Here is a 27,862-nt window from a genome sequence, read left to right on the forward strand (position 1 = left end):
AAGGTTCTCGAAAAGGGGCGTTCCCTCACCCTGACCACCTCACGCTGTTCGTCCACCAATCGGCGGCGAGCTGCCCTTCCCCCTTCCCTCACACCAAGCGCAGGGAAAAATGGCGGGAAAAGCCCACGAGCATCGTTGGTAGTTTTTGATTGTTCCTCCGCGGAGATCGTAACCGCACAGGGCCTATTGAATGGCAAGTGGCGAAGATGTGGTAGCGTAGATGGTGGAGGTGGCGTGGTTGTAGTGTGGTTGGCACTGTGGTGGGGAGGGCGTGGTTGTTGAGATGCTGTTTGTTTAAAATAAAAGATAGAACAGAAAAATGGCTAACTCAAAGTGTCGCAGCCCAGATGGATCACATAAATTCCCTCTATACAATGGGTTTAGGCGAACTACACATGGACCTATCGAGATATCTCACCTGAAGACTCTTTATGGTGTAATGCGAATTTCCACAACCGTAACAATATGTACGTGTGTGTGTGTGTGTGTGTATATATATATATATATATATATATATATATATATATATATATATATATATATATATATATATATATATATATATATATATATATATATATATATATATATATATATATATATATATATATACACACACACATACATAATCACCATATAAAAAAGAAATTCAACAGTACATGGCATTTCAACATATTGTTGCGAATTCGCACCCGCCGGCGTGCGAACAGCCGCGCAACTCGAATTGCGGCACGTCGCCCACCGGATGGACAATTCTGTCGTGACCCTCTCGGAACAACGCCGGGAGCTAGTCACGGGTGGGGGTTTAACCTCACCACGATTGTCCCAATTTCCCACCCGCGCAGGATAGGGTTGCTCACCAAATTCGATGTGCCAAAGTACCTACACAAATGGTCGACCGGGCGATCGTACCACGCCACAGGCCGACTCCGGACACGAACCGCTTAAGCGGTCCGTTCCGTGCTGCAGTGATAACCGAGCGGTGTTATCGTCGGCCTTGACGGTTCCAATTAATTACTGGGATGTTGCACCCACTACGAACCCCTTACGTGATGCAAGATGGAGGGTCAATAAAAAGGAAAAGAGACGAAGCAGAGCGGGAACAGTTCAACAAGCAAGCATTTTATTCACACACACACACAGACAAGCACGTATATACATCCACACAGTCAAAAATGCACATATAACAGTTAAAACAGTCATGCAACAAAAGCAAATGCAGAGCTACAACCGACTACGACTGACACACGGCAACACTTACGCAGTTCTACTTCACAGACGGCGCCAACACACACATTTATACAAAAATCAAAGGAAGGAAAAGAAAGAAAGAAGTCGCGACTTCCCTTTTATGGTTGGTGAGTCCCTCTCCCACGACCGTCAGCATGGTCGCGCCTGGCCCCGACCTCTCTCGCGGCCGGCGAACCCTCTCCGGCACTCCCCGTCCGGACGCGCAGGTCCACCTCACAATGGGCGCTGCCGCGTCTCGCGTCCGTGCCTTCGTGACAGGGCCGCTCGCCAAGCTGCGGGCGCAGGACCTCTTCCCTCGAGAACCAGACTCTTGTACCAACTCGACCAACTGAAGACCAGACCAGACCACCAGCCAAGACGAAAAGAAGACGAAGTGGAAGAGGAAGAGGCCGAAGAGGAAGAGGCGCCCCGCCCGTGTCAGTTTTTTATAGCGCGGGGCTCCGCCCTTCGCCCCGTTCTCGGCTCCACCTTCCTTCGAGAGGGTTCCCGAAAAGGGCGTTCCCTTACGCTCTCCCTCCACCCCGCCCCGTGCGGGGGCCGGGGGAGTCAGTTTTTGGCTCTGGGCCAGAGAATTATTCCCCAAAATGAGACCCCTCCCTTACATGACCTCTGACCTTTGACCTGCATCGCCCCTCCCCCACTCCAAAGCGCGGGGAAGATCAGGCGGGAGAAACAGGCGGGGAAACCCGCGCATCCTCGCAGTTCCCTCCTTGGCGCCTTTGTTTGCCGTTCGGAAGCGGACGTAGTGGCGATGATGTGGTAGCGTAGATGGTGGAAGTGGCGTGGTTGTAGTGTGGTTGGTGCTGTGATGGGGATGGGGTGGTTGTTGAGATGCTGTTTGTTTGAAATAAAAGATAGAACAGAAAAATGGCTCACTGGAGGATCGCAGCCCGAATGGATCACATAAATTCCCTCTATACAACGGGTTTGGGCTAAGTACACATGTACCTATGGAGATATCTCACCTGAGGGCCCTTTATGGTGTAATGCGAATTTCCACAGCCGTAACAATATACTGTGTTGATTTGTCATTTAAACATTCTTGCATCATAAATTGTGCGCTCATATTGGAACAACAAATCAGCCAACTCTTCCTTGAACCATCTTGAACAATGCAAGCTCGCATGGTACCTTCCTTATCAATGGGCAGATAAGCAGACATGTTGCAAAACAAGTGTATTTAAACCTGCAGAGTTTGAAGATCTTTAGAAGCTTTTTTCAAAATACCAAGATGGTCAAAGTTTACTCATATTTTTATTTGCAGTTGTGGCAATCAATGATCTGCAAGCAATCTGATGAAAGGCTTTACTCATTCACATTTTTTTTTTTTGGATAACTACAAATTTGAGGGTTGATCAGTTTTGTTAATTTTGTGTCTTCACAAATGTTTGACAAGTTGCTTCATTTTATCTGTTTTGTCTCCAGTTTGATTGACCTTGGGTTGGCTCCACATCCATGATAGGTATCTCAGATGATAGGTGATACATATGTCAAAGCTGCAACGACATTCGTTTTATTAAGATCAGTCAGGTTATGGTAACCTTATGCTTATGTGTTTTTTTTAGGCATTAAAGGTCTTCTTGTTGGTTGGTGCTATGAGGTAAACATGCCTTTTCCGCATATGCTTCATTCTGTTGCTTGCGTCTACAAACTCCATTCCGCATTCACTGCATTTGTATGGCCGTTCCCCAGTGTGGATTCGCATGTGGGTACGAACAGAACCAGACTCAGTAAATCTTTTGCCACAAAAAATGCACTGGTGAGGGCGCTTCCCAGTGTGGATCATCATGTGTCTGTGCAAATGAGATGGATTCACAAATGCTTTATCACATACAGTACAATGATATGGTCGTTCTCCTGTATGGGTCCTCAAGTGTCTGAGAAGATAATCAGGATCCAAAAATGCCTTACCACATTCATAGCATTTGTAAGGTCTCTCCTCTGAGTGGACCCTCAAATGTTTCTGAAGGGAAAATGCTTCCTTAAATGCTTTTGTACAAGAAGGACACTTGAAAGGACGATCTCCTTGGTGAACCCTCCTCATATGCCGAGGAACAGAACTTGATTGCTTAAACATCATTCCGCAAATAGAACATGTAAAAGGGCGATCTTGTGTGTGAGTCATTCGGTGTTTGTGGAGAGTATCAGAGCGAGAAAACGCCATTCCACAGAAATGACACTTAAATGGTCGCTCTTTGAAATGAGCTCCCATATGCTTCTTCAAATAAGCAAATTTCAGGAACTCCTTTCCGCAAGTAGAACATGTACATGACTTTTGTTGCGATGTCTCCTCATGAGTTCTTTCGATGTGCAACTTTAATATAACCAGGGAAGTGAATGATTCGTTGCATTCTGAACAGGAGATCCTTCTTGCTCTCTGTGAAAATCTCCCTGCAATGACAAAACCATAAAATAGCATTTACAGCAAATCAAAAGAGCCTTCATACAGTAGTTATGTCCAATAATACCTCATTACTGCACTTCAATAATTTACTTTACTCTGTTTTACTCATACATTTGATAGCATCCACTTTTTTATTTGATAGCCACCCATCGGCTACACAAATATAGCATTCACATTTTCATTAAACTGCATTTTCTCTCCACATTTCCCAAAAAGTATTGATCATATCAAGTTACCTTCGGTATGCCTTGTAATATTAAAATAAGGAATAACAAGGAAAAAAAGATATAAAATGTCATAGCCCCTGTTGTTTTAGTAATTTGCTGTACGGAGTTAAATAGCTAGCCCATATTTATTTACAACAAAAATGGCTGCCAGTTAACCATTTTTTTTATCAGATCACAAAATAAAGTGAGGTGCACATGAATGCCATCATGTAAAGTGCCTTTGCCAAGTTTGAACAAAATGTGATCATGCAAGATTGAGAAATGGTTGGGGACAAGTTTAAGTAATAAAATGGCCACCAGTCTGCCATCTTGGATCTGATCTCAGAAAAAAAGAAGTGTGTATGTAGGCCATCATTCTTTATCTGTGTGCCAAGTTTGAACAAGACCGGTAAATGCATATCTGAGAAATGGTTGAAGACGACGAAGATGGGTGGGACAGGAGGTTGGTAAAACACAGAAGTAAGGGGGTAGAAGCAGGTAGAGAGGGCATCAACAATAACATCTGGTGAGCATGTTCGGATAAAATTCCAACATTTTGTTTGTCATAAATTTCATTCAAATGCCTGAGTTCACATGACAGAATAAAAGAATGAACATCACTGTGACAAAATATGCACAACCTTTATGAGGAGAAATTAATTGTGTGATCTGGTTGTGCTCTGTAAGTTGATTATACTTACTGGGTGCAGCAAAACTGAGTTCCTTGGTTCCAGCACCGCTCTGCTCTTGGAGGGTTGCTGGATTGCTTCCTGTGGAAAACCTCAACATTAATCCACAAACAAACAAAATAAGATCAAGCAAAGACTGTGACAAGCCACCAACAATACCTTTGACGGGGTGAAATTTGATCTTGATATACTGTGATTGAGAGTTTCTCAAGCATTTTAACTGGCATCAATAATTTGAAAAATGAACCTGATACTGTAGAAGTACAGTACTAAAATAATTTTGATATCCTGTTTGCAAGATCTCCCAGTGGGGTAAATGTAATAAAGTTAAGTTTAATGCTTTAAAAGTCAATTTCCTCCCAGCTCGCTCTCTCTAAAACACCCCTCAACTCTCCAATCTCTGATGAAAGCACCATAATTACACCATGTGATACAACAAACTGATCAGGTATGACCCAAACATCAAATTTATCCTGGAATCCACACATTACGTAAATAGCGAAGTCTGCCTCTAAGAAACTATGAGTCCTGTTCAGATGTCGAAGATTCTTCTGGGTCATTCCGTACCAACTCACCTAAATTTCAAAAACCTCCCCAGGTCACCTCCTCAGATTTTGCTGGAAAAAGTTCTTAAATGTAGATCTATATGGCTCTACCCACCATGCAAAAGATTAGCTTTCAATTCCTCATAGTTGAAAAAATATCTATCTCGAGAGACCTTTGAAATTTGGCCCTAAAAATGCCAAATGTGAAAAACATTTTTTTTTTCAACTTTAGGGGCTTATAATTTTATAATGGACTCCTCTAGAAAGTTAATATTGCAAATATTTACTAATTGGCATCCACATTTTTCAATTATGGCATCAGATAGCCTCTGGGATGCATATTTCTCACTCTATAGGAAGCTAAAAATTGCTTTTGGGCCAAAACGAGCTAAAATAATGTGAAACTATAGTAGCCCTCCTGAAAATATGGAACTTATAATTTTTTCCTCATAACACAGTGATTATAGGGTCATTATCTATCCATAGATACATTTTTTGTTGGGATAATACAGTTAGGTGATGAATTATAAGAGTTTTACCATAAGCCCTTGCCTCCGAGGGCTCTAAAATGGACCAATTTTGTCCCCTAGTTTGACCATGTGGCTCGGGGTTTAGGATCTTCATTTTTTTTCTAAAGATTGCCTCATATAAGATGTGTCTACTGACTGAATAATTTTATCTAATGCCCATGGATTCATATTAAAATAATTTTTTATTTACATGCACGTTTTTGAAAATTAGTCACTTTTTTGTATTCATGAGCTTATAAATCTGAAACTGAACACTCTAGCAAAGTGATACTGCAGATATTTATAAACTGGCATATGAAATTTAAGGATCTGTTATCAGAATGCCTAATAAATGTATGTTTCTATCTGTAGGAAGTTGAAAATGCCACTTTGACCAAAAATGGTGAATATGCAGGGGGAATTAACAGAGGTTATGTAACAACTTAGATTATTCTTCTCATAAATTAATAATTATAAGTACATTTTTTATTCAAAAATAAATTCTTGTGATGATAATCCAAACATCTGCTTGGGTTTTAATTTTAAAAAAACATGTCCTACAGTTCTCTATTTGAAGTCATTAGTTATGACATACACCACTAGATGGAGTAATGTGATAGGATTAGAGGAACTGTGAAGTGCCTTGTTGCAAGGGCAAGTTTGCAGGCCACTCTACAGAATCAGATTCTGACAGTTGAAGAGATGTTCCAGTGGGCAGAGAAGAATATAGGAGGGATCAAATTCTTCTTTGTGACATCACAAGAAATCCAACAAAATGCAATGGAGTATGACCTTGAGAAGCGCTTCAGAGCAGCAGCAACAACCATTGCTGGTACACGGTCACACCATGGTTTCCTGCCAATTTCCTCAACACGTCTGGAGATGAGAAGGGTTTCTTCTGATGCTGTATCATCAACAGTATGCACAGGACCGGAAACCACACAAGCTCATCAGTCCCAGTTATTAGTCCTAACCCTAACTGAACTGGATGTATACCCGGCTGGGAAATATATTGCTTATGTTTATGACAGAAAATGGTGGATTCCAGGGTCCTGAGTTCAAGCCCCGTCGGCTGCTGAATTAATACACCAGGGGGTTGACTCAGCCTGTCATCCTTCCGAGGTCGGCAAAATGAGTACCAGTTCCAGTGTGTGTACTGGTAGAGGGGCACTGCATCAGCGACACAGTCGCACTTCAAGAAATGATAGCTACCCCGGCAGCTAAGCTGCCATACGACCACCACCACCACCACCACCACCACAGAAAATGGTACATTGGAAACATTGTCACAAGAAATGATGATGAAAATGATGTTTGTGAACTTCATGAAGCAAGGAAGGGGTAACACATTCTCATGGCCTCCAGAAAAAAGAAAGATCAATGCTGGGTGCCATTACTCGACATTCTTTGTGTGGTTGAGGCCCCTGACATAAAATCTGGTGGACGTCAGTACCAACTGTCACAGCATGACTTTAAGCATGTTCAAGACCTGTTTTCTAAGATGTAAAATTCTGTGCCTCTGAGTGCTAGATAATCATGATAATGAATGTCATAAAAGATGAAAGGTCATTAAAGAGTTTTCTAAGGTATAAAAGTTACTAATATTCATTGTCTCTGTATATCTGTAAATAAAAAAGCTGCTACTCAACTAATCAAATTTGTTCAAATTTATAATTTGCAATCACTTACGAAAGTAATCATTAGCATGTATTTCTGAATAAATAACATTCTTATCACTAATGTCTAATAAGAAGCATAATTTAGCCTCATGCGCACCCCTGCAAGTTCACCTTGTTTTGTACCAAGTGGGCCAAATTGCCATATTTGGCTTCCTAAAACTTGGAGTATGTGCTTTCTCGAGACATTCTGATGCCACAATCTGAAATTTTGTATACCAGTTTATAAAATTCTGCAGTAACTCTTTTCTGGATAGTTCCATTTAAGATTTATAAACTTCTGAATATGAAAAAAGTGAATAATTATAAAAAAGCGTGCATGTAAATAAAAATTTATTTTACGATGAAGCCATGAGCGTTAGATAAAATTATTCGGTCAGTAGACACATCTTATATGAGGCAATCTTTAGAAGAAAAAAAAAATGAAGATCCTAAACCCCGAGCCACATGGTCAAACCAGGGGAAAAAATTGGTCCATTTTAGAGCCCTCGGAGGCAAGGGCTTATGTTAAAACTTTTATAATTCATCACCTAACTGTATTATCCCAGCAAAAATGTATCTATGGATAGATAATGACCCTATAATCACTGTGTTATGAGGAAAAAAATTCTAAGTTGTTACATATTTTCAGGAGGGCTCCTATAGTTTCACATTATTTTAGCTCGTTTTGGCCAAAAAGCCATTTTTAGCTTCCTATAGAGTGAGAAATATGCATCTCAGAAGCTATCTGATGCCATACTTGAAAAATTTGGATGCCAATTAGTAAATATTTGCAATATTAACTTTCTAGAGGAGTCCATTATAAAATTATAAGCCACTGAAGTTGGAAAAAAATGCGTTTTTCACATTTGGCATTTTAGTGCCAAATTTCAAAGGTCTCTAGAGATAGATATTTTTTCAACTATGAGGAATTGAAAGCTAATCTGTTGCATGGTGGGTAGAGCCATATAGATCAACATTTAAGAATTTTTCCAGCAAAATCTGAGGAGGTGACCTGGGGACCCTTAGGTGAGTTGCCACGGAATGACCCTTCCCCTCCGAAGCTTCTGAGTCCTTGTATAGAGTAGTACTCTCCCATCTAGAGAGTTTCTAGATCCAGATACCTACCGGTTAGAATTGAATCCAAAGTAATCCAACATATCAACTCTCCCAATCTGACATAACTCGACCCGCTTGAATTATGGTGTAAAGTAGGCTCTCTTTCTCTTTTCCATTCATGTTACTTCGGTTTCTGCTCCCGAGAACTTTCAGTTTGTGTACCTCCAGCATTAGCGAGACCACAAAATCCTCAGCCAGCCACTACATTGCATGATCATTGTGAGGCCATTGGCAACTCAAGGGTGGCCTGTTATGATGTTTGTTTCTTCCCCTCCACTGCCAAACTCTGGAACTCTTTACCTTCTCATGTCTTCCCAAACACTTACGGGTTATGAAGTTCCCTTTTTCAAAAATCTGATTTTTTCTTTTTTTTACTCAAAAACTCACACTATTTCCTCTTTCCATCAATATATTAAAAAAACAAATGACCAACAATCCACAACCAAAAATGACCACTGCAGTGATACAAATGAACTCGAACAACACTTGATAGAGCACATACCTCCGCCAGGCTGAAGAGTTAACGTTTTGTATCCCACTGATAGGCGGAATCTGCATCCAGAACATAACCAAAATTGAATCGGCCTGTTCTTGTCACCTACCAAATTAATCCACCAACTTTTGTCATAATCCATCCTAACTTTTTGAGATATCATGCTATATATAGTTTTTGGCCCCATCACTCAATGGTGAAGAATCACTTAAAGAATTCTAGTCTCCGGATCTTCACCAAAATATAATAAATTTGTCCTCGTCACACACCCAACATGTCCACTAAGTTTCATCCGAATCCGTCTGTAACTTTTTGAGATATCCTCCTCATAGACAGAGAAACAAACAAAGACAGACAAGTGACAAACAGGGGTGAAAACATAACCTCTGTCCACCTTCAGTGGTGGAAGTAATAACTAAACCTGTGTCTTATTCCGCCGTGATATGAATGATGTTAAGATGCTAAACATATATATATATATATATATATATATATATATATATATATATATATATATATATATATATATATATATATATATATATATATATATATATATATATATATATATATATATATATATATATATATATATTTAAGCCCAAAATTATTCATACCCTATGAAAAACCTGAGAGTTTTGCATTTATCTCATACCTACAAGCTGGAGTGGTGGAACTTTCACTTCACCCAAGGACATTTAGTTGGCATGTACAAATCCACATATATTTTGGCTCAACATTATTAGCATAACAATAGAAATGTTAAGATTTCTGTTTTTTATTATTTATTATTTTTATCCAAAATTATTCATACCCCATACCAAGTCTCAGAATTGAGGCCAATATTCGTGATAATGCACATGCTTTTAATATTCCTAAGATTCTTTATATTGTTATTAGGGTTGGGCATACAACCATACCTTTTTTGAAAGGAGTGTTTTTATGGCCAAATTTCACGCTGATCACGAATCCGTTGAACTTTTTGACATAGGATGATGTCTTAGGTTGGTAAAATGCAAAAATTCAAAATGGCCACCAAATTTACCCACTTTTCAGGTAAAATTTGATAATTATGGCTTACTAGGGCATGTAATATCAGGGTTGGGCACACATCGACTTTTTCTCTGTTGTCCCGTTGAAAGGAGTGTTTTTTATGACAATTTTTCACGCTGATCACAAATCCGTTGAAGTTTTTGACCTAGGATGATGTCTTTCGAAGACATAAAAAAAACACTCGTTTCAACGGGACAACAGAGAAAAAGTCGATGTGTGCCCAACCCTATTGTTATGCAATTATTCCAAGATGTGTGCATACAATCTGAATGCATTACAAATGTGGTCTATTTAATGTACAGTGAGGAATGTTATCGACCAACACTCTGCTTTTAGACGATAAATTAAGGGGAGCTGATGTAATCATTCTCAGGTCATTGTCAGCATGGTGAAGAAGAAAGAAGTCAGTGAGGACCTTCGGTTGTGCGTTGTGAATGCTCACAAGGAGGGGAAAGGCTACAAAACTATTTCGAAGCAGTTCCAAGTGCCAGTTGACACCATAAAAAGCATAATTAGGAAGTACAAGGAGTTCCACACTGTAAAAAACATTGAAGGACGTGGTCGGAAGCCAAAGGTGTCACCTCGTCTGGCAAGAAAAGTATGGCGAGAGGCCAACAACAATCCACGGATCACTATTAAGGTTCTCCTGAACCACCTTCGCAGTCTGGGACCAAGATATCAAGGCAGACACTCCAGCGGACGTTGCACAAGGGGGTTCTCCATGGACGCCGATCAAGAAAGACTCCACTCCTCAATCCCAGGCACAGACAGGCTTGTCTCGCCTTTGCAAAAGCTCACCTGGACAAAGATCCAAGCTTTTGGTCCTCCGTTCTGTGGTCGGATGAGACGAAAATGGAGCTTTTCGGGCACAGAGATGTTGCTTTCGTTTGGCGAAAGAAAGGTGAAGCATACAACCCTAAGAACACAGTCCCGACCTTCAAGCATGGAGGCGGGAACATAATACTTTGGGAATGTTTCTCAGCCAGTGGGCCCAGCAATCTCGTAAAAGTGGATGGCATCATGAAAAAGGAGCAGTATATCAAGATCCTTGAGGAAAACATCAAACAGTCCGCAGAGAAACTTCACCTCGGGGAGCATTGGACGTATCAGCAGGAAAATGATCTAAAACACACCGCGAAGTCAGTCAATAAATGGTTCCGGGATAATGATGTAGACGTTTTAGAGTGGCCAAGCCAAAGTCCAGACCTCAACCCAATCGAGAATCTGTGGAAGGAGCTCAAGACCGGAGTGATGGCAAGGAAACCTTCCAACCCCAAAGACCTGGAGACGTTCGCGAAGGAAGGAGGGGAAAGGCTACAAAACTATTTTGAAGCAGTTCCAAGTGCCAGTTGCCACCATAAAAAGCATAATTAGGAAGTACAAGGAGTTCCACACTGTAAAAAAAACATTGAAGGACGTGGTCGGAAGCCAAAGGTGTCACCTCGTCTGGCAAGAAAAGTATGGCGAGAGGCCAACAACTTCGAGACGAAGGAGGAGTGGGCCAAAATCCCTGGAGAGACATGCAAAAACCTTGTGAGCAAGTATAAAAACCGTTTGGAGGCTGTAATCACAAACAGAGGCTTTTCCATTGATTACTGAATGTGACTTTGAACTGATTTAAGCAAGGGTATGAATAATTCTGGACATGACATTTTTTTTGTAAATCTATCAATGAAATACCCCTGAAACAATGTATTTCTTGAAATGTCTCTTGCAGTGATTCTTTCAGCTGTTTGTCACATTCTTATGTAACTTAAGCCAGAAGAAACTCATTCCTTAAATAACACGATTCAAAATACTACAAATTTGGTATATTACTGCAGCATAGCAAACCAATTGTTTGACTTTTCATTAAAGCACCAAAATTGGTACATATGTTGACTAATGTATTCTGAACAATTCTGGATATGGAGCCACTCGAGATTTTGCCTTGGTCAGCTTTGGTGGCCATTTTCCAAAATGGCCACTATTCTAATTTAACAACATGGGATATCTGTCATTGTTATTATCTTTGTCAGTTTCTCAGAGGTGATAAATACTCCATGTGATGTGTATTTACAAAGGAAAACAATACAAATGTCATTTGTGTTGATTTATTATATTTCCAACCATTGTATTGGGGAAAAATGGTCATTTCTATGGGAAAATCCATTTTCGCACACAGCATCAGTGACAGGTTCAGAAGTATTTTGTTGTGGTGGTGGTCGTGGTGGAAGTGGTGTTGTAATTGATAATATTGGTGTAGTATTGTCACTTCTGTTGTCCTTGACGGCGCCGTCATCGTGCAGATGTTGAAGCCTGGCACTGCTAAGACATTTGAAGAATATGCCCACCAAGTCTTCATCCCATACGTCGAGGGGCAGCTGCGTCATGCTTCACGTCTCGACCTCATTCGGGATAGCTACAAAGATGGCTCATTGAAGACGGCGACAAGGGAGAAACGAGGAAAAGGGGTGCGACGGCATGTGGTGAGCACCGCAGCCATACCAGGAAACTGGCAGAGTTTCCTACATGTCTACGCAAACAAGGTGGAGCTCTTCACCTTCTTCTCCGATGTGCTGGTGCAGTCCTTCCATGACGAGGCAAAGGAGCTGGTAGTCACTGATGGTGAAGCAGTCATCTGCCTTCCAAGGCAGGAAGATGAAAGCTCTCTGGCTCCATGCAATCAAGAAGAGGCGGACACTCGCATCATGCTACATGTGGCCCATGCTGCAGAACATGACCACCGTCGGATTCAAATTCGAACCGGAGACACCGACGTCGTCGTCTTGGCGGTGCTGGTAGCCCAGGCACTACCATGCGTGGATGAACTTTGGATTGCCTTTGGGACGGGCAAGAACTACCGCCACATCCTTGCCCATGAAATAGCCGCCTCCCTCAGTCCACAGAAGGCACGTGCCCTCCCTGTCTTCCACGCCATGACCGGATGTGACATGGTATCAGCATTCGTGGGGCATGGGAAGAAATCTGCCTGGGCCACATGGAACTCGTTTCCAGAACTGACAGTTTCTCTTGTGACTCTGACCACCACACTAGTCAACATCCAGGATGACACAATGCACTGCATTGAAAGGTTTGTGGTGCTCCTCTATGACCGCACCAGTCCATATGCGGACGTCAACAAGGCCAGAAAGAAACTCTTCGCCAAGAGGAACTCCGTCCAGCGCATCCCACCAACCTACGATGCTTTGGAACAGCATGTGAAGAGATCAGTCTTCCAGAGTGGCTATGTCTGGGGGCAGGTCTTGGTCCCTCAACCCGTGCTTCCATCACCAACAAGCTGGGGCTGGCGGCAAACAGAGGATGGGTCCTACGAACCGCTCTGGACCACACTCCCTGAGGTTTCAAAAAGCTGCTTCGAGCTGGTGTCGTGCGGCTGCAAAAAAGGCTGTAGAAACCGCTGCAAATGCAAGAAGGCCAATCTGCAATGCACTGGACTGTGTGCTTGTGAAGGAAAATGCCAGCAGACAGACGCAGTAGACACAGACTGAGATATTGGCCAAGCTTAGAATGTGCAAATGCAAAGTCACATTGCTTGTAAAAGTGTTGACTTCTTGATCCAGAGCCAGTACACTTGAGCTCAGAAACTCATATTGTACGAGACTGATGTATGCGTGTACTATGTGTCCTGGTAGAATGGTAGTAGACAGTAAACCGTAGCCACTTCAAAGTGAAGTGTGCAATAATTTTACTACATTTTCTGAGTTTGTCATTATCACAATTATCAGTTCCCTTTTCAAAATAGAGTAAAGTATGTAATCTATAATGCTATTTTTGTTGATTCCAAACCCATTGAATGTGATGAATATAATTTGACTCTTGTCCTCCAGGCAATAATGGGTACTTTTCAGCGAAAAGTTTCAGGAGAGCAGCAATTTACAAATCAAATAATGGCTTTTTCACCGAAAATACTGTCTCATAATATTTGAATACACCTTTTCATGGTCAATTTACTGAATTTTACACTTTCCTGATATCTACCACCAATACAATAAGAAAATAAGAGCATATAGCCAATTTCGCGAAATTAGAATGGCGGCCATTTTGGAAAATGGTCGCCGAAGCTGACCAAGGCACAATCTCGGGTGGCTCCATATCTAGAATTGTTTGGAATACATTATTCTACATGTGTACCAATTTTGGTGCTTTTATGCAAATTTGAACAATTGATCTGAAATATCAGATGACGCTGCAGGATTAGTAAGGGTATGAATAATTTTGGGCTTAGCTTTATATGTGTGTGTGTGTATATATATATATATATATATATATATATATATATATATAGTATATATATATATATATATATATATACTATACACATATATAGTATATATATATATATATATATATATATATATATGTATATATATATATATATATATATATATATGTATATATATATAGTAGACATTGCCGAGGATCGTATGAGAGCGAACACACAGAACGTACAAGAGGAGTAGGAGATGAGAGGGGTGGAAGAGGGAAGGACAAAACAGTGGGGAACAGAGACATGAAGAGATCTGTGGAAGGGAGCGGGATGTGGCAGGGTACACAGGGTAAACACAATGGACACGGCAGGGACTTTCAGGTCCGTACATGACAGGGGCTTTCAGGAAGGAAAGCAGGGAATTTGAAGCAGGTGGGCTTGGGGTGGATTAATGGGGGTAGAAAGATTGTGGTTTTCTTTGGGGGAAGATAAGAGGTGGTGGTGAACAGCTGTTTTGAAGATCTGGAGGGAAGAGTGGGATTGAAGAGAGCGTGGGAGTTTGTTCCAAAGGCGGGAAAAAAGAGGAATGAAAGAGTGAAGGTGAGCAGTGATTCGTGATTTTGGTAGTTTTGCCAGAAGGGGGTTGCTGGCGGATCTTGGAGCGCCCTGTGGAAATGTGGGGGCGCGGGGGGGGGGGGACGGGGACATATTGCAGACAGAGGAGGGGTGGGGGGTTGAGACCAGGGAGGAGATGGTAGAAGACAGAAAGACTACCGACCCGCTTGTGGTGAGAGAGTGAGAAACCCAAAGACACAGCCTTATTGCTTGAGATACCAATGATCCGAAATGCCTTGGTTTCCACAGCGTGAAACCGAGAAAGGTGAGAGGCAGGAGCACCAGCCCAGAGGGGAGAGCAGTACTCCTTCAGGCTGCGAACGAAAGCTTTGTATGTGGTCAGGAGCTCAGGTGTGCCATGGAAGGACTTTGCACGACGGAGGATTCCCAGTCGGCGACTGGCTTTGGTGGCCAGGTTGGAAATTTGGCTTTCCCAGGAAAGATCATGGCAGATAGTGAGACCCAGAAGCTTCAATGAAAGGACTTCTTCAAGAGGATTGTTGAGAAAGTCGATGGGGGGTTCCAGATAGTCCTTTCGGAGAGACGTAGTGAGAGAGTGAGATTTGTCCGGATTGAAAGACATGTTCCACGTGTTGGACCAGTTTGTGATTTACCCAGATCTGCAGAGAATGAAGAAGCTTCTGCTTGCCGATCTGAGGGATGACAGATGGTACGACAGAGGGTGGAGTCATCATCAAGGAGATAAAGAGGATATTCCAGAGAGACAGGGAGATCATTGATGAAAGCCAGAAAAAGAACAGAACCTGGAACATTGCCTTGAGGTACTCCAGCCTGGACAGAAAGAGGGGATGAGAGAACTCCATTAAGGGCCACACGTTTGCCAAGCGACAGGAGAAGAAGTTGCCAGCCATAAGTGGAGATGCTCTTGGATACCATAGGAAGAGTTTGGTGAGCAGGGCAGGGTGCCAGACCGTATCAAAAACACGCGATATGTCTCGGGAGACGGTTCTGATTTCATGTTTGGCATTGAGGATCTCCATCCATTGCTGGGAGAGGAGAAGCAGCATAAATGCTTCTAAAACTCAATTTCCTGCTATATTAATAATAACATGGTCTTTCAAGAGACGAGGTGATGTTCAAAATATGATCATTAGATGATGACGACACAATTTACTGGAAAGATAACAGGCTGAACAGTTTGCCATTGCCTTCACATTGGATGTCCAAGGCATGAATTTATAATTTGACCAGGATACTGATATACAATGGCATCCTTTTTTTTTGACAAGTGCAGTTTCACGTCCATAAGCAAGTGCAAATCGGAGAGCTAAATTCGCACTCTCTTACATGAATGGTCCACTCTGATAAAATACCTGCCTGTGAACCACAAGTGAGAAAGTTCATTGTTGGATCCAAATTTGTCAGGAATCAAACCAAGAATAGTCAACTATGAGGTGAGGACGATACGAGCGATACTGTTACAAAATAATTCAAATTGAGTTGAATATTTAATGAGATGTGAATACATCGACACAGGTATGGTGGGCTAAAGGGTCTTTCACTCCTGGTTTCATAGAGGTTTCATGGAGAGGTCTCTTAAAAAGAAGTGGCAAAATTGTTAGAGCATTTCCTCTGAGTCTGGGAGGTCAGCCATTCAAACCAAAACATCCACTGCATAAATGGACACTGAGGTTGTGCTGCTGCAATTACTCACTCAGATGACAAGAACCTGCCGGATTGGAAAAATGCAGCTCCAGTCCCACTTCATCATTCTCCAGCTGCAATTGGAGTTCTTCCTCTGGCTGCAGTTCCAGTTCTCCTTCCTCCGGCCGCAGTTCCGGTTCACCTTCCTCCGGCCGCAGTTCCGGTTCTCCTTCCTCCGGCCGCAGTTCCGGTTCTCCTTCCTCCGGCCGCAGCTCCGGTTCTCCTTCCTCCGGCCGCAGCTCCAGTTCTCCTTCCTCCGGCCGCAGAAGTTGTTTTTGCGTGTCCATTTGCTGCTGTCCTGGATTCAAGTCTAAAAAAAGTTTATCCATGGCTTCCAGAACTTTCCTTATCCTGGAAGGGAGAACAGAAGAGATCTGTAATTGGAATGTAATATCAGCAATCTTATATGAGCAAAACTGTATATATGTTGTTTGTCATGAATGTTAGAATACTGTCATTAAAATATGACGATCTATAATAGTAGGAAGTGTGTACTCCTATAATAATGAAGTTACACAACAAACTTATTTCACAATTGGAAGTCATTACAACCATTGCTGTTTTAAACATAAGAACAGGTTCAGAAAATAGAAATTAAACAAACTCAAATGAGCTAAGATCCTCGTCCTCTTAATGATGACGTCATAAAAACGAATATGACGTCATTGTGATGTATCAGGTTTGTGATAAATTATCTGTGCTAATGCCCAGCTTGATACCCACAAACAAAATTCAAACAGCTTGCCTAGTTTCGGAGATAATGGTATAGGCAATTTCCATTCGCGGCGATATTATGACGTCAACTTTTTTTCTAGGAAGAATTTCCAAAATCGGAGATGGTTACTGCCTGTGCGTGGGCTTTCTTCATATACATGGCAAGATTCACGAAGATCCGATGAAAACTCTGGGTTGTGAAACAAAAAATGTCAAAACATAGGAATGACGTCATAAAAATTGATATGACGTCATAGTGATTTATCATATGTGCGATAATTCATCTCTGCTAATGCCCTGTTCGATTCCCGAAAACAGAATTCAAAAAGCTTGCCTAGTTTCGGAGATAATTTTTTCGGCGATTTCCATTAGCGGAGATATTTTGACGTCATAACTTTTTTTCGAGGAGGAATTTTCAAAATTGGAGAAGGTTACTGTCTGCGTGGGTATTTTTACATATATATGCTAAGTTTCAGGAAGTTTCGATGAAAACTGTAGGCTGTGAAACAAAAAAGTCCACAAGAAGAAGCAGAAGAACAACAACATGAGTAAGACTTAGAGATCCTCCACGAGGATCTAAAAATAGGAGGGAGGGGGGGGGAGAAAACGAATGCTCTTCTTCTTCTTCTTCCAAGTATTTATCGACATGCTCTGCAGTGGCTCTCCTACTCTCAACCTTTGCCCTTTCTTCCATCACATAATTATTTGTTATGCCATCTTTTCCTTTCACCTCCTCCCACATTTCATGCACTTTCCCCACTCCACACGCCACAAGGTGGGAATTATTATGACGGTTAAAGAAGTAGTAGCATCAGGCCCGTAGCCAGGGCTCAGTATTAAGGGGGGAATATGAACTGGATGGGGGGGGGGGCACAATTATAATATTTAATATTTTTGATAACCCGGTATACTATTGTATTCATGCAGCATTGACACATCTATACTGAGGTTGCCGTCGCATACTAACCAAATTGATCTCAGCTAGATTTAATATGTTCCGATGTTTTTGGCCTAAAATTATTCGAATGCAGGAGAGCCGCAAAAAACTGGCACATTCACAATGCAAATATTCAATGATTAGACAATTGGCAACAATTGAGGTGCACTTATACAAGGTGTTGTGAAGAATTGGCATTAGAAAATTAATATACCAGAGATACAATGACTAAACGGGGGAGGTTGGCACCAGAATCAGTGCACTTTGAAATAAGATACAGTAGGCTATGACCTGTGATCATCACGTTAAACTATCAACAGCAAATACGACCAGCCTGAAGATACCACAAGGTCCACATTTAAAGCAGTCAATTACACAGAGGTCAGGTTATGCACAAAGATATGGGATATGGAAAGCACCAAACACAACATTTAACTTAAACATCAGAAGTACAAAGCAGCCGACCACGGCGGGTGCTGACCACAACCACACTGCAACCACAACCACATACGCATCACCAGCAGTCACACACACACAATCTGAACCCCTCGTATAGTTTTTATACCGCTGTACTCGCTGTCAGAAGAGCTGCAGGCGACGTGTCTCGGTGTGGAATCTTCTGAGGACCTTCTCCTTCCATTCATTCAGGCATTTACGTGTGAGGTCTCTCTCGAAGGCCAGCTGTACCAGTTGTGCCTTGTGTGCATGGCGCATGGACCGTCGATGGTCAGTTAAGACATTCCTCAATGTTGAGAATGAGTTTTCACACATGGCAGTGGACGCACCAAATGTTAGTCCAAGTCTCATAGCAGTCACTACACTTGGCATGGCTTCCAGCGTTTTGTGGTATGTTGAGAGGAGTTTTTGTGTTGTCCATCTCTCGTTTGGCTGCTTTTCTGTCTGTGAGCGAATAAACTGCTTTGCAACCACACACTCTGTTTCACTGATGGTTGACTTTGTTAATGTCATGATGTGCTGGAGCAAGTGGGGATCCAAAAACGTGCCATTTTCAGGATTCAAGGCAGCGAGTGAACGGGCGAGTTGTGTGTTGCGCTCACTGAAGCGCTGAGCGATCTCGCCAAGCACAGTGTCAATTGCGCTGTAAAAACCCTCTGCAGTTCCGTCTTGTCATTGTCGTTGTTTTGTCCTGTAGTCTCCAAAACTACAAACTGTTCCAAGTTCTTATGCATTGTGCCTCTCCGTTTTGGTGGTGCAGGTGTAGAAGTGTGAGCATTGTCGGCCTTGTTCCACAGATCAGTGAACTCATCCTCACAGCGGAGTTTCTTTACGCACTCTGTAGCACTCGCCACCAGTTCCGACCCCGTTAGCAAGTCCATGTCCTCTGCCTGCAAAAGTATGTTAGGGCCATTTAACATCAGCAGTTTTTGTACAAAGATAGCAGTGAACATGAAAGCAGGCCCAGAGAGTTCCTACAAAAGCCCAATAGCCTCCATCCTCATCTCTGCACCGTAGGCACGCTCTGCATTAATCTCCGACAGTAAGGATGTGATATCCTTAAAAGATCCTATGATCACAGTCACGGTGGCTAAATGTCCCGTCCACCTTTGATCAAGAAGTCGTTTTAACCGCTCACCTTTATACTGGGCAGCAACAGTGGGCTTTCTGAAGAATTTGTACAGGCAACAACAAACCTCGAGGAAATCAGTGACAGCTTTCTCTGCTGCCAGTGCGTGGATAACTACCAGATGGATTTGGTGATTTAAGTAGAACACATAGGGGATTTCTCTTTCGAATATCTCTTGCAACAACTTTTGCACCCCACCGTGCTTCCCAGCCATTACCGAAGCCCCGTCGTACACCTGACTTAATATTTTTGACGTGTCAAGTTCTGTTTTTGTCAGCTCGCAATTATTAGGTCTGTCAATGTTTTTGCATCTCCAGCGTCAGCTGTAGCTATTGTGAGTAGATGATTGATATGTTGTCACATTCAGTGGTGTCCCTCGTCCCATCCACCTTGATGGTAAACCACGATGTGCCTACTTCTTCCACGATGGCATCCGTCACAACATTACTCAATGTGCAGATCAGTTCATTTTGCATTTCCGGACTAGTATAGCTTGCGTTTCGTGGGATATGCTTTATTATTTCGGCTAGCTCGGTGTCTTTTTTGAGTATGTAGTTTAAAAGCGAGAGGAAGAGCCCACTGTGCCCATCTGACATATCCTCAAAATTATCAAGGCTCCCTCTAAAAGGTATCTGATTTTTGGCGAGAAATCCCACAACATCTATAAGAGCAGACACATAGTACCAGTTTCTATTTAGCTGGTCAGCATTGAGGAGTGTGGAAATCTCCTTACCACAATCGATGCGCCTCTCATTCTCCTTCCACCTCAAAACACAAGTTAAATGTTGCTTTGAAGTTGGGTGTTTGTGAAACCCCCTGTCTTTCTCAACAGCATGTTTCCAATTCCGGTAGTCTCGCACTGTGAAAATAGAGTCCACTGGGCCACGTGCGGTGTTCAACTTCCTACATGGATAGCAGAATGCTGCATCTGTCTGCACACTGTATTCCAGCCATTCATTAGTCTGGTACCACGAGGACATAAACGAGCGACTCTTGTTCTGCAACAGATGGCCAGGGTACCACTGTTATGTAGAACCACTTGATTTGGTCTCTCACTTCCAAGATCATCGGGAAGCGGCTTGACAGTCACACCCGGTCCCGAGGCCGCCGCCGAGCGTGGAAACTTGGCTGTCTGCGCTGGGACTACAGCCGCAGGGCTGACGTTGCTGGCTTGGCCAGGTTGGCCAGCTTCTGTCGGTATTTCATCGACATGATCGTCTTCTCCTCCTCCTCCTCCTCCAACTCCTCCCACAACATGTCTTTCATCATCTTCTTCATTTTCATCGCTTGCATTTTTTCCTTTTCTGAGCCATTTTCGTATATCCATCATCCACGTCTTTTTCTCCTGCTGCTAGCTCGTGCTCTGTGATTCGTCCCTCGTGACTCGCGACATTTGACGGTTGAAGGTTTTATTTATTAAATGATCCATCCATCAAAAACAGGTTTTATCTGCATAATTTCAAATGTAAGCACGATTGCAAACACACATATTTTTTATTTTTTTATAAAATTACTTGTGTAAGATGGAGGGTTGACGGGTTGTGAAGGTCACGTGATGCACGTGCACTTCATCTTTAATAATGTAAATTTTTGTCTTTTCCTTAATCATATTATCATATAATGACTATATTACATTCAAACCTAACTTACAACCAATCAGGTAACCTGCTTAATAGGGTCTCCATATCGAATATGCTGATTGGCTATTCCTTAAAACTAAATGATCCATGATATTGTTGCGGATTCGCGCCCGCCGGCGTGCGAACGGCCACGTAACTCGAATCGCGGCACGTCGCCCACCGGACGGACAATCCAGTCGTGACCCTCTCGGACTAACGCCGGGAACCAGTCACGGGTGGACCTTTCGGTCTCACCACGATCGTGCCAATCGGCCCCCGCGTGGGATAGGGTTGCTCGCCAAATTCGACCTACCTAAGTACCCACACGGAGGGTAGACCGGGCGATCGCACCTCGCCGCAGGTCGACTTCGGACACGGGCCACTTTAAGCGACCCGTTCCGTACTATCGGGATAACCGAGCGGTGTTATTCGTCGGCCTAGGCGGTTCGATTAATTATCGGGCGTTTTAGCCCACGACCAACCCTTTACGTGAAGCAAGATGGAGATTCAATGAAAGAAAAGACGAAGCGAAGCGGGAAAACAGTTCAACATGAAGCACATTTATTTCGCGATGAACGGAAAGCACACATATACAATTCCACCAAAAGCACATGTAAAAGAAGAAGACAATGCAATATTACACAAAAAGCAAATGCAACAATGCAGATCTAACCGACTACCGGGCACACGGCAACACATACAATTTTACTTCACAGACGGCGCCGACAACACATATTCCCAAAGCAAAAGAAAAGAGAACCACCCTCCAGGATGAGGCGGGCCTGGGGCCGAGACCGGGTCGGGCCTACCCGTCTGATGATGAGACGCGAAGTGGCGGTGGTGCCTCAACTCCGCGGGCCTCGCGGACAGTGTCTGGTAGGGGGTGGGAAAGGGGCCCCCTTTGTCGCACTATCTCAGCACGGGGGGAAACAGGAGGGGGTTGCTGATGCTCGGGGGAAGGAGGATATCACCCTGTCTCGGGTCCCGCGGCGAGCGTCTCCTCCTCGACCTCGGTCGCGTTGCTGGCCTCTCCCTGTGCAGCTCCCGGCACCGACGCGAGCACCCCCTCGTCCGCCTTCGCCGCCGTCACCTCTCCACAGCTCCGTCTACTCGCGCTCTCCGTCTCCTCTCTTGGCTCGTCCCAACTCTTCACTCTTGACTTCTCCCACTTCTTTCCAGCTCCACCGACGACTCTCTTGAACTCCGCACAACTTCTTTTTACTGACGAACGCAGCCGTTTATATAAGCCCCGTGGCTTCGCTCTTTCACCCTTGACCCTCTGCCTCCGACCCTTTACCTCTCTAACTGGCTCCCCATTGGCCCGAGGAAAAGTGGGCGTGAATGCTTTTTGATCCATGTATTTGCATATAGCGACCGCCCTCCAACGCCCTGGAGGCGGGGCCAAATCGCCCACGCTCTCCGATTGGACGGAACAAAAGTGGGCGTGAGTCGTTTTTGATCCGTTTTCTGCGGAAAGTCCGTGATGTTTTTGAATACGCTGCTCGGTGCGCGCCCTGCATGAGTCCAGTATCGGTGCCCACGAGTGGCGCGAGATGGTGTGGATGCGATGGTGGCGAGTTGTGACGGTAAAGGTCGTGGCTGTTGTTGTGAAGCGGCGTTGTGGTTGGGTGGTTGTTGTTGTGAAGCGGCGTTGTGGTTGGTGGTTGTTGTTGTGAAGCGGCGTTGTGGTTGGTGGTTGTTGTTGTGATGGCTGTTGAGACGTGGTTGGTGGTGGTAATAATGGCGGCTGGTCCAAAATAAACATAGTAAAAGAAAAACGGCTATCCTGAAGAGTCGCAGCCCGACTGATTGACATTTATTCCCTCTAGACAACGGGTTTGGGCCTAACTACACATATACTTACCGAGATATCTCACCTAAGGGACCTGAATGGTGGTTTGTGAATTTCGTCAACCACAACAATATATACAGTATAACCACCCACAACATCGACATTCGACACGAGGTCTTGGCTGCCGGCGTTGGTGCTTGCGTTATTATCTTTCATCTTGTGGTCTTGGACTGTATCGTCTTGCCAATTGCTTTAGGAGATGCGCTGGGAAGCGCACACTTATCTCTTGAGTGTTATTCAAAGAAGGATATTATTAAAAAACAGTTTATCCAAGAAGGCCTTATTATTCACCACGTTGAACATCTGGAATAAGGGTTTTAGTTCACACAGGTGAACTCTTAAACAGCAACTTCACAGTGGGCGCTCGTCCTTAAACACTGAGTTCTTCACAGGGTGCAACAGAGCATAAATGGGTGGCGTACAAGTGGGGGGGGGGCACCAGATGCGCCATGGGGGGCATTGCACCCAAATGCCCCCCCCCCCCGAGCGACGGGCCTGAGTAGCAGTAATAATAGTAACTGATCTGCCAGCTTCATACAAGAATCAGGTAAAAAACTAAGCACCCCAAATAATTAACAAGCCATGTCATTGTGTTTGATCATTATAAGTTTTCAGGCATTTTATACAGGGAGTATTAATAAAAACTAGAAGGGCACTCTTCGACATCGTGATGTCAACAGATATGCCTCCACCCACATGATTACATCATTATACATCGTTGTTTCAAGTTTGATTTAAATCCCTGAACCCTGATTTAAAATATTAAATAATTCCGGCTGCCAGAATACGTGTCCGATCAGGTTGAAATTTAAAACATATATTCCCCATGACTACGCGCTCATATTTGTGACGTTTCATGTCAACTCATGAAGCAGTTCAAGAGAAAGAATTTTTTTAAATATTTTCGTTCAAACCAATATGGCTGCCAGACCATGTGACCTATTAATTAATTGTGAACACCCTGGTGTCCCCAAGGCTTGGGGAACATGTGGGTGAAGTTTCCCCTCGATCTGTCAAGCCGTTCTGGAGAAGAGGGTTTTAAAAGGTTTATTCTTCAAAAAAATCACAGCTGCCAAACCATCTGACCTATGACATCATAGGTGGAGAACTTTCTGTTTCTCATGGATAGGCGATCATTCCTGTAAAGTTTTGCCTCGATCTGTTCAGCTGTTTCAGAGAAGGCAATTGTTGAAGGTTTGTATGTTAAAAAAACAAATATGGCTGCCGAACCACACGACCAATGACATCATCAATTTTTTCCCCCAATACACTTCAGTCCCAGATCGTCAAATTTTCATACCAATCGGATAAAGCGTTCGACGTTTGCAATTATGACATCATAGCGAAACCACCTGTGATATCAATAAAAACAAGGACAAATGTGTCCAAGAGCAGCGTCTTAAAGGTTTTGTCGGCTTAAAAAAAATAAAATTTCCGATATTTTGTCACGTGCCTTGATTAAGCCAATAGCGAGACCTGTCATAGTGTATTTACGAAATATAGTGTATTTACGAAATAAATAATGTATTTACGAATTTACAATACATTAAAAGGAATAATATTTAAATAGTAATGTGAACTTTTCGAAACTTTAAAGCAAATGTCCGAATATATTTAAAAGTTCATGATAGACGCTCTCAAAAGGCACCCTCAATGCGAGGATGTGTACAAGTGCTTAGTATTTAAGGAGATCCGGATCGTGGATATAAAAGAGCCGAGTCCGAATATAAAAGGTTTTGAAGAAGAAGAAAAAGAAGAAAAAGAAGAAAAAGAAGAAAAAGAAGAAGAAGGCCGAGCGTTCTGAGAGCAGCGTTCGAGACAAGAAGACTTGGGATTTTGCAAGAGAGAGAGAGAGACAGAGAGAGAGTGAGAGACAGGCAGAGAGACAGAGAAAGAGCGAGAGAGAGACAGACAGACAGACACAGAGAGAGACAGACAGACAGAGAGACAGCCAAAGAGAGAGAGACAAAGAGAGACAGGCAGAGAGAGAGACAGACAGAGAGACAGAGACAGACAGGCAGAGAGAGACAGGCAGAAAGAGACAGACAGGCAGAGAGAGACGGACAGCTAAAACAATATATTTATTGTGCCTGATACGTTCTATTGGATCAGTCATTGCGTGGTGGAGGTCTGTACTCCACCAAATGCTCTTCCAGTTATTAATGTCGTGGATTAGCAATCAATGCAAACACACGCGCGCGCGCGTGCACACACAACACACAAACACACCTTACGCTTCCTCCTACTCCCCTACTGTCTCACACACTCCCAACACACACACCTTACGCTTCCTCCTACTCCCCTACTCTCACACACCCGCAACACACATACACACACACCCAACACAGACACACACCCCCAACACACACCCAACACACACACACACCCAACACAGACACACCCAACACAGACACACACCCCCAACACAGACACACACCCCCAACACACACACACACCCAACACAGACACACCCAACACACACACACACCCCCAACACAGACACACACACCCAACACACACACACACACCCCCAACACAGACACACACACCCAACACACACACACACACACACCCAACACATACACACACACACACACCCAACACAGACACACCCAACACACACACACACCCCCAACACAGACACACACACCCAACACACACCCAACACATACACACACACACCCAACACATACACACACACCCCCAACACATACACACACACACCCAACGCATACACACACACCCCCAACACATACACACACACACACACCCAACACACACACACCCCCAACACACACACACCCAACACACACACCTCCATTTTTTCCATCCATCAAAACGAATATATGTCTATGATCCTCCATTCCGGATCATCATCCCCCAATTCACCCATTGCTTCTCATTATTAAACCTTAAGACATTTTTCTTGCTGTAATTCAGTATTTTTGAGATTTAATTTGTTAACCACGTGATACAGGTACCGGCTGTTCCACGACGCATCACACAATTCGATGTGATCACGTGTCACATAAGGTATTCTGAGGAGGTGTGATATAATAAATATTCCAAGGAGGGAGGATATAATAAATACAAGGTTACAAAAAGAACGAACAGAAAGCACCAAGATCCTCACGGAGTTTCGTGAGACATGAGAATTTCAAATGAAGAGCCATTCCAACCGCCGTCTTCCCGAAGTAAGATGGCAGCCGGAAACATCAGAATGGATTTGGGTTTTTTTCACCCGTAACACGTTTTTCAGACAGGTAAAACAATTTTACTATGTCCCTGCGGTGTATAAAAGAGAAAACGCCCCTTGCAGAGCGATTAAAGGAAAACTAACAGGCCTCGCGTGAAGGCTGAGTAACTGATTCCACCTACACCCTCATGGCCGCCATATACTGTACGAATGATAAAATGAGCCAAAAGAGCGCAGGGGGTCCGGCCGGCCTCCCATGAGGAAAACAGCTTGCTATCGCTTGCCAAGCCAGTCGTTCCGCATCGACCGCTTTACAAGCCGCTCGCTAAATGGAGCAGGCGATGAAGAGAGGTGCTTCGTTATGTTGGCATAAATGGAAGTCGTCGTCCGATTCAAAAGGTTGTAACAAGCAATGAAATGTGCAGAGGTTCCTGTTATCTGTTATAGGTGGTAGTAGTACGAGGTGTTACTGATGGACATATTTGGCCCATAGCAGAACATTTACTAATTGCATTTCAGCTCTTCGAGTCCAAGCTCGTCCCTTAGAATGCTGGAAATGTATTTTAACCAGGCCCCAGTGCTCTCGTGCCTGTGTTCAGCTCGCGAGCTGCATGTCCTTGGGTGAAACTGTTCTTGCTTTATCTGCTGACATCGTACCTTCCGCAGCCCACCTCCCACAGTTCGTTCTGGGAACAAGGAAGGTTTTATCAACAGGTGTCAGGAATGATTAGTAGTTTAAGGGTGGGAGGGTTTGAACTGTATGTGCAAAGATTGCTGTTGTTGCAAGATCTGGTGTCTGACTGATTCAACTCCCTCGAGGGCCCCGAGGGAGGGGGGAAATTGAGCCCACTGCCACATTTATTACTTGCGAAATCTAAAGATTTCTAAGTATATTGATCACTTCCGTTTCTGTTTGTTTGTTGGTGTGTTTGTTACTTACGAAATCTAAAGATTTCGTAAGAAATCTAAAGAAATCTAAAGAAATCTAAAGATTTCGTAAGTACATTGATGCCTTCCATTTCTGTTTGTTTGTTTGTTTGTTTTTAACTTACGAAATCTAAAGATTTCTAAGTATATTGATGACTTCCGTTTCTGTTTGTTTGTTTGTAGGCACGATAACTCGAGAACGGAAGAAGCTGCCAATGTCAAATTACACCTCGTGATTGAGGAGGTTGATGGCTGGTGCTGATTAGATTTTGGTCAAAATCGGTCAAAGGTCAAGGTCACAGTGAGGTCAAATATTCGACTTTTGATGGTTTGGTACAGATAACTCGAGAAAGGAAGAAGCTACCAATGTCAAATTACACCACGTGATTCAGGAGGGTGATAGCTCGTGCTGATTAGATTTTGGTCAAAATCGGTCAAAGGTCAAGGTCACAGTGAGGTCAAATATTCGACTTTTGATGGTTTGGTACAGATAACTCGAGAACGGAAGAAGCTACCAATGTCAAATTACACCACGTGATTCAGGAGGGTGATGGCTAGTGCTGATTAGATTTTGGTCAAAATCGGTCAAAGGTCAAGGTCACAATGAGGTCAAACATC

At 43.3% G+C, this 27,862-nt stretch overlaps 1 protein-coding gene across 5 annotated transcripts; it reads right to left on the minus strand.

Annotated features, from left to right (window-relative positions):
• Positions 1–1,101: 1,101 nt before the first annotated feature.
• Positions 1,102–26,375, minus strand: LOC147024683 (uncharacterized). 5 transcript variants are annotated; one of them, XM_085884830.1, is made up of 5 exons: positions 26,255–26,375; positions 16,425–16,765; positions 4,563–4,631; positions 2,862–3,642; positions 1,102–2,747 (listed from the first exon to the last, which is right to left on the minus strand). In XM_085884830.1, exons 1-5 carry the CDS (start codon positions 26,335–26,337, stop codon positions 2,630–2,632), a joined length of 1,392 nt encoding a protein of 463 aa, XP_085740956.1. In that variant the 5' UTR covers positions 26,338–26,375; the 3' UTR covers positions 1,102–2,629. The 5 variants fall into 5 exon arrangements, with proteins under 5 accessions (XP_085740956.1, XP_085740958.1, XP_085740960.1 ...); XM_085884832.1 differs by having other exon boundaries at positions 26,234–26,304; XM_085884834.1 differs by having other exon boundaries at positions 26,243–26,260.
• Positions 26,376–27,862: the final 1,487 nt, after the last annotated feature.

This window comes from Eptatretus burgeri, chromosome 6 (assembly GCF_056783735.1).
Source record: "Eptatretus burgeri isolate ZD-2024b chromosome 6, Ebu_testis_v1, whole genome shotgun sequence".
In the NCBI taxonomy this organism is placed as follows: domain Eukaryota; kingdom Metazoa; phylum Chordata; class Myxini; order Myxiniformes; family Myxinidae; genus Eptatretus; species Eptatretus burgeri.